The sequence below is a fragment of the Triticum aestivum genome, chromosome 4A (assembly GCF_018294505.1).
Source record: "Triticum aestivum cultivar Chinese Spring chromosome 4A, IWGSC CS RefSeq v2.1, whole genome shotgun sequence".
Classification (NCBI taxonomy): domain Eukaryota; kingdom Viridiplantae; phylum Streptophyta; class Magnoliopsida; order Poales; family Poaceae; genus Triticum; species Triticum aestivum.
In genome coordinates, this window is record NC_057803.1 from 112,677,576 (window position 1) to 112,685,701 (window position 8,126).

Here is an 8,126-nt window from a genome sequence, read left to right on the forward strand (position 1 = left end):
ACTCCAAGTAGGATTGGGAATCCTAGTCGGACTCCCCCTATAGGCGCGCCCCTCCTAGGCCGACCTCCTCTTCCTCCCTCCTTTATATACGTGGGCAGGGGGCACCCACAGACACACAAGTTGATTTCTTAGCCGCGCGCGGTGCCCTCCCCATAGATTTCCACCTCGGTCGTATTGTCGTAGTGCTTAGGCGAAGCCCTGCGTTGGTAACTTCATCATCACCATCGTGCTGACGAAACTCTCCCTCGTCCTCAGCTGGATCTAGAGTTTGAGGGACATCACCGAGCTGAATGTGTGCAGATCACGGAGGTGTCGTGCGTTCGGTACTTGATCGGTTGGATCGCAAAGACGTTCGACTACATCAACCGCGTTACTTAACGTTTCCGCTTTCGGTCCACGAAGGTATGTAGACACACTCTACTTTCTCGTTTCCATGCATCTCCTAGATAGATCTTGCGTGATCGTATGATTTTTTAAATAGTGCGTTCCCCAATATCATCGAGCTGAACGTGTGCTGATCGCGGAGGTGCCGTGCATTCGGTACTTGATCGGTTGGATCGCAAAGACGTTCGACTACATCAACCGCGTTACTAAACGCTTCCGCTTTCGCTCTACGAGAGTACGTAGACACACTCTCCCCGCTCGTTGTTATGCTTCTCCTAGATAGATATTGCGTTATTGTAGGCAATTGTTTTTGAAATACTACGTTCCCCAACAGCGTCGCCGCCGACGCCCCACAACGCGCACAAGCGGGAGTGCAGCGCGGCCAAGCGCTTGTCATCGTTGTCCTACCACCACGCGCACCACCGGCGGATGGTCATGGCCGGCCTGCCGCTCGAGGCACACGACGCCGAGGCTCCACGAAGACTTGGTTGGCTCGCGGTGCTTCCAGGAGGACGTGGGGGCCGCGGCGCAGGTGCCGGTCAGGAGCCTCCACACTCGCCATGGTGCGGTCTACGACGTCGTCCACACTTGAGGATGAGCCTTGGTCTGGCTGCGGCGCGTACATCCGTACCCAGCCGCTCCTCCACGTCGCAAAGGTGCTTTAGTCTGGTCTAGCTCGAGTGGACGGCGTTGGGAGCACGCGAGCGCGCAAGCAAGGTGGCTTCGTTGCCGGCACGGGGCTCGACCAGGTAGGGCTGTGAGCGCGGGAGCTCGGGGCAGTTCAAGGAAAGACTGAGCCACCAGTAGGCGTTCGACAGAATGCCGACCCCGTTAGACGGATCAACGGACCCAGATAAAAAAGGAAACACAGACGAACGGACGAGCGACCCAAACAAATAAAAAACAAACAAAACGCGGGTCAGTTTGGTCGTTCGGTTGGAATTGCTAAAAAGCTATAGCTTAGGGGTGCGTTTAGAAAACAGAAAGAAAGCAAAAATACGACGAGCGAGGCCGCCATCAATTTTGTCACCCCGCCCCTTCCGAGTTTGGAAACCATGCGAGCCTGCGGGAAATTAAGGCACGCCCATCTCCACCGTGCACAGCCCGCTCCCGGGATCCGATGGCCTACACAAGTGCCACCTCACGGATCCCCGCCCCGCCCCTCTCCACCAATCCCCTCCCACCGCGCGCCTCTATATTAATCCCCTCCCCCGCTCCACCACAACACACCAAAGAAAAGTCTCCCTCGCAACAACTCGCCCATTTCCCTCCACACCAGCCCGACACCTCAAGCTCCATCCCGATCGATGGCGCCCAAGGCCGAGAAGAAGCCCGCGGAGAAGAAGCCGGCCGCCGAGGTCGCCGAGAAGGCCGAGAAGACCCCCGCCGGCAAGAAGCCCAAGGCGGAGAAGCGGCTGCCGGCGTCCAAGTCCGCCAAGGAGGGCGGCGACAAGAAGGGCCGCAAGAAGAACAAGAAGAGCGTCGAGACCTACAAGATCTACATCTTCAAGGTGCTCAAGCAGGTGCACCCGGACATCGGCATCTCCTCCAAGGCCATGTCCATCATGAACTCCTTCATCAACGACATCTTCGAGAAGCTCGCCGGCGAGGCGGCCAAGCTGGCCAGGTACAACAAGAAGCCCACCATCACGTCCAGGGAGATCCAGACCTCCGTCCGCCTCGTCCTCCCCGGCGAGCTCGCCAAGCACGCCGTCTCCGAGGGCACCAAGGCCGTCACCAAGTTCACCAGCAACTAGGGTTCCGTCGCGGTGTCTCTAGGGTTCCGTCCCCGTGTTCTCTTCTAGTAGCTTTTGTGTCGCCGTCGGTCGTGTCCATGTGTATCGTTATAGGTAGGTAGCGCGCCTGCTTTGTAAATCGTGTCAGGTTGTGATGGACGGCTTTGATTTCAATTAATGGAAGAGGTTGTGTGTGACTTCTCAATCTGCTAGCTGTTGCGTCATTCTGCCAAAATAATCGGGGATCTAGGGTTTGAGGAGCTGGGTGCTCGAGCTGCCGCCGCCGCCACTGCTGCCGGTGATGTTTCGAGGAGGGACGCTGATGCGTTTGGCCTCTCGGCACCTGGGTTCCCATGGCTTCAGCACCGAGATATTTGTGAGCAGTAAGCAATCGTCCTCTGTTTTCTCCCCGTTCCTGTGCTTGCATAAATGCTTGGCACTTGTATGCGATGAATTGGTGCTGCGTGATTAGGTATGGTGATGATTATTGTCTGCGACCTCTGGTTCATGCTCGAGTGTTGTTCGCCCATGACTGGGGTTGTTTGGGTGTGGATGGATTGAGCACTGGTTGGTGTGGTGCCGGTCTCCTTTGCTTTCCTTTTTTCCTTATGAACATGAACATCAGCTTTAGGGCTCATTCGGTTTGGAGGAAATCAAAACGTAAGAATTAGTAGTATAGAAATTTGATAGGATGACACTTGCCATCCTAAGGATTTGACTTGCCTCGTTCCTACGCGCAAAATGAGCTTTGAGGCCTCTTTTGGTTCATAGGATAGGATTATCGTAGGAATAAGAATTTTGTAAGAAATGAGATGACATGTATCTCAAATCCTATGAGTAGGAATAGGAAACGAGATGTCATTTGGTTGACACCAAAGGAATTTTTTCATTGAGTCTAGGCTCATTTTTATTTTCCTATGAAATGTGAAGGATAGAAATCAATCCTATGTAGGAATAGAAATCTATTCCTATGAACCAAAGTGCTCTAAAGAAAAAAATCCTATCCTCTAGAATTCCTATGAAATTCCTCCAAACCAAAGCAGGCCTGAGTGGATGTGTAGTTTTCTCCAAAAACACTGGAAATGAGTAGTATTCCTATGAAATTCCTGTACGCATTTCCTACACACCGAATGCATATATAGGAAAATTTCCTCCGGACTCCTTGTTCCTATGTTTTTCCTACAAAAATCCTTCAAACCGAATGAGGCCTTAGCATGCCAGGGAATGTTTCGAGCCTGCTACTGATATAGGAGCTTTAGAATATGATTCCTTTGACAGTTACATAGCAACACCACGGATGCTTCATACCATCTTTTGAGAACTTTATCACGGGCTGGATGGGTTTGCCTAACGTTATCTTTTCCTTGTTCTAGTGCTGACGATGTTTCACACATGCCGACTGATTATGTGTGTCGATGAAAACTAATTGTTGCTCTATGGCTAGTACAATTTGTAGCCGCAAGTTGCTTCTGCCAAAAACTTGTTGCCATTTTAGCACCTGAAATTTGGTATCTATTCTACTTGGGGGGCACTTTATCATCTTGGACGAAATGTTTGCGATGGACAATTTTAGTTTTCATCTCTAGTTTGTCTTGCTGCAAATTGTTGTGGTTGAGGGGTGCACATTGTTGACATGGACCTGAGATACACATACACAACAAAGATAGTGATAGTGATGCAGTTTGCCTCTTCATATTAATTTGTAAGATCACCATATATGTTCGACCCCATCTGTACCAAAATACTCCCTCCGTTCCGAATTACTTGTCTTGGATTTGTCTAGATACGGATGTATCTAGACTCATTTTAGTGCTAGATACCTCCGTATCTAGACAAATCTAAGACAAGTAATTCGGAACGGAGGGAGTATAAGACGTTTTTTGACGCTGTCATAGTGTCAAAAAACGTCGTATATTTTGGAACAGAGGGAGTACCATTTATGAAATGTTTTTCTACATATTCTGCTCACAGGGAATTATGCGCCAAGAATTTAACTCATTGCTGCCTTTTAAATCTGTAAATGCAGATATAACATGTAACATTTATTCATCCTTCTAGATTCTTTTGTCAGGGTTATCATTTTACACAACGGAGGAAGAATTTAAAAAGGTCTTCTCACCATTTGGCGCCATTGAGGAAGGTATCTATGCCATTTTTGAACTTGTGTGACGCTGCCACATGGAATTGTAAATCTTTGTCATTGTTTCCTATTGATACTTGAAGTTCTTATTATGTTAGTTGCATGGAAATATTTTGGTTTAATGCTGCTATCTGTTTCTATCAAATATAGTTCGGTTAGTGAGAGACAACCAAACTGGAAGGCTGAAGGGATTTGGTTTTGTAAGATATTCATCACAAGAGGAGGCACAGAAAGCTATCAAGGCAATGGATGGAAGGGTATGCACACTGCTCACCTACTATCTTGGGTGTAACCTTCAAACATCATTTGCTGGTGCTGACACATTGATAATTTTATAAACTGAGAATTCATGGTTGCCATTTACCCTAGAGGAAACTCTGCTGAAGTTCCACTGGAGAAAAAAATGGAGCCATAACTCTTTGCTGCTGATACTCCTTCCTTTGTCAACTGAAACTACCTTGTGAAGACACCTTGTTAATAGAGTAAAGTGCACAGAAACACACCTTAGGGATAATGTGATAAACCACAACTCTTGGTGACATTGCTTTTATCAAATAACCAGGACCTTTGAGGTCATTCATAAAAAAAAAAACTAATCTCTCATGTTTAGTCATTTGTCGCCAAAACTGACAATGCTGGTGTACTCAAGAAAACCATAGGTCATTCTTCTGAATACTGCTTAAGGGTATTGACTTCTGTAACAAAATAATTAGACCTGCAATGTGTTAAGAGGTACCTACATTATTTCTAAATTCACTAAATATGTACAGTGGTCTTATGTCAGTCTTCCTTTACCATCTTCCATCTTCCAATGATGACAAGAAGTGTACATACAGCATTTGGGCCACGTCGGTCCACCAGTCAGGTCGACTGGTAGAAGCCATGTTTCTGTGTTTACTCTTGTTAACAATGTTTTCAACATAATGTAAGGTTAATACATTCTTGTTGTAACAGAGTTGGCTCTTTATCTAAAGCATTTTCTAGTTTATTCACATGAAGCATGCGTTGGTTTTTCTCTGTTGACTAGTGAGAACGCCTTTTCAGGTAGATTTGGTTAAACTAACTTGTTTTGTGATTCATGGTTATTTTGTCTTTTCATCTACTATTTCACATATTAAGTGGCGCAATTTCCCTCAGCTGTTTTGTCGCTACATTTTACCGCTTTCTATTCATAGGCACTTAAACTAAGAACTGCATTAGACAAGGCATTTACCTGGAGAATTCTCCAAAGAGAGAAGTGGCCATCTCTAGAGCCTTAGTTGTAGAAATTACACCCCATGTATAACCACAACACGAGTTTGCAAACTTACTATGTGAACAGACCACGAAAGTCATAATCAAAGGTGTTTTAAGTAGTGTCGTAGACTGGTTTCTACCATTCGCTACTAAAATGCATTTTTTTAGGCCTTTTGTGACCAAGTCAGGAAATGCTGTAAATTAGGTAGTTTATCTTTTCGATGCAATTGTGAGGAACACATTTTCTTGGAAATAGCATCAGAATAGTCAGGAATTGCTCTGTTCAGTGTTCAGATTCTTGTCTTTACATTTGCCAAATTGACAGCCATCTTGGATCTTGTCATTTTTCCATTAGGTGATGCTTTTATCTTGACATTACCATCATCTCACTCCAAACTATTTGGATTTGAGCAGTGAAAGCCATTTGTTGTAATGACAACCGTGTGCAAATTTCATTGTTCGAGCATGATGCTAACCGGCATCGGCTTCAATATTACCTGATTTGGTGTGTTTGCAGCACCGTTTGCTTGGACTTTAAATTTCTAAACTGATTTTTTTTTCAGATTCTACGCGGCAGACTGATTTTTGCAGAGATGGCAAAGGAACACGGCACCGGATAGTCAATAGGTCAGATTTTTATTTGCACCGTTGCTGAACTACATGTGTCTTTGGGCCGAACCGCCGAAGGCACTTCTCTCTTTGCATCTTGCTATCAAGAACAGGACCGAATAGTGACGGCATGCCTACCATGTTATCCAAACAGCCATCTGTTTTTTTGTTGTTGTTGCTAGAAGCAGTTATGTTTCATGAACATATTCATTTGCTACAAAGCGGAACTGTGTAAGCTAAATTTGTTTGTGTTGGTACTTAAATTCAGCACGCCGGAGTAATGTGAACTGAAGTACGGTTATTACAGTCAAATCTGGTTTCAATAAGCTCAAGGTCTTCATCTCTGCCTTGACTCTGATTGCTCAGCTTTCATTGGGCGAGCACATGCCACAACTGCACCAGGGCAACTGTACAGTTCTAGTGCTCCAGTATCAGCTTTTTTGCTGTCTTTTGCTTCGTTTTGTATGCTTGTAAAACCTTCCGCCACGTTGGTGATTGACTGCTCTGGTAACAGCAGAAGGAACTCGGGTAGTTGTTAAGCACTTAGAAAATATTAGCCGAACTTCCGTTTGGGGGAGACATTTGGCGCTTTGGCTTCGTTTGAATTTTGTTGAGAGTTGGGTGGGCAACTGAAAAGTGTCTCCAAAACCTGGAGTGTAATGGAGCTCGCTCCGTATCCCATATGGCGATCGGAGATATGATGACTCTACTAGAGTTGCTCTAAAGACACAACTACAATCAAGTCCATGGAAAATTTTGCCTACCGTCACGGGACGTCAGATTTGTTTGAAAGGCGGCGTGCTTGGGAGATCGGAATGGTTGAGAGAGAGAGAGAGGGGGAGAGAGAGGAGAGGAGGGGGGGGGGGGGGGGGCAGAGAAAGAGACGATTTACTTAGTTTCGCCTGTTGCAGCACCACGGAGTTTCGACGGCCTATTGCAACACTGGCTGAGCTCAACGCCCTGTCTCCAAAACCCGAAGTGTAATGGAGCGCCTTCCACATCTCATATGGCGATTGGAGATATAATGACTTTGCTAGAGTTGCTCTAAAGACGCAACTACAATCAAGTCCATGAATTTTTTTTGCATGTCATGTCACGAGGGATTTGTTTGAAAGGCGGGTGCACTTGGGAGATTAGAATGGTTGGGGGGGGGGGGGGGGGGAGGGGGGGGGAGGGAGAATCGATTTACTTAGTTTCGCCTGGTGCAGCACCAGGAGCTCCGACGGCCTGTTGCAGCATGACCTAGCTCAATGCCACCCCCAATGCGTGTTTTTTTCGAGAGTACGCAAATTGCGCACCATAGCTTGATAGAAGATAGAAAGCGTATGTACAAGAGTTTAGATGCATCAAAGCCACAAGTCGTCTGAGGCATGAAGGACACTCCACTCCTACTCCTGCTATCTCACACTACTACTCACACCACACGCTAACTCCTTTTCCTCCTGCGAGCGTCCACAAATGTAGCTCTTCGAAGATCCTTGTGACTAGCTCCATGGCACTCATCCAACTGGAATTATCGCGGAACACTCGGTTGTTTCTTTGTTTCCATATGCTCCAGCAAACTAGGCTCACAAGTGAGTCGAAAGCATGGCGGTGTGTTTTGTGGATGTGTTTGCGAGCAGCACCCCACCAAGTCTCCAGAGTGTTGTTGCCATCGGGTATGAGTAGTGTATCTATCCTCCTCCTGGAGAAGGTCGTGAACCATACTTGCTTAGAGTAGTCACATTGAGTCATAATGTGGTCTACGTTGTCCTCCTCTTGGTCGCAAAGAAAGCAAGATGAAGTTTGTTCTTGCAGACCATGTCGCAGCCTACGGTCAGAAGTCCAGACACGGTATTGCAAAGATAGCCACATGAAGATTTTGATGGGTAAAGGCGCCCAGCACTTCCAGATCCAGCAAGCAAAAGTGGCCTTAATTGCTCCCATGAAGAGCATCTTATAAGCCGAAGCAGAAGTGTAGACTCCGCGTTCGTTCCATGGCCAGATCGCCTCATCTTGCTGGTTGGGGATGAGCTGCGTGT

The 8,126-nt window shown here is 46.8% G+C and overlaps 2 protein-coding genes across 2 annotated transcripts; both read left to right on the forward strand.

The window, feature by feature from the left end:
- The first annotated feature begins 1,600 nt into the window (after positions 1-1,600).
- Positions 1,601-2,325, forward strand: LOC123085475 (histone H2B.1-like). The gene has a single exon (XM_044507109.1). It carries the CDS (start codon positions 1,692-1,694, stop codon positions 2,139-2,141), a length of 450 nt encoding a protein of 149 aa, XP_044363044.1. The 5' UTR covers positions 1,601-1,691; the 3' UTR covers positions 2,142-2,325.
- On the forward strand, positions 2,283-6,428 carry LOC123085476 (organelle RRM domain-containing protein 6, chloroplastic). Its single transcript, XM_044507110.1, has 4 exons — positions 2,283-2,503; positions 4,192-4,260; positions 4,411-4,517; positions 6,060-6,428. Exons 1-4 carry the CDS (start codon positions 2,422-2,424, stop codon positions 6,114-6,116), a joined length of 315 nt encoding a protein of 104 aa, XP_044363045.1. The 5' UTR covers positions 2,283-2,421; the 3' UTR covers positions 6,117-6,428.
- Positions 6,429-8,126: the final 1,698 nt, after the last annotated feature.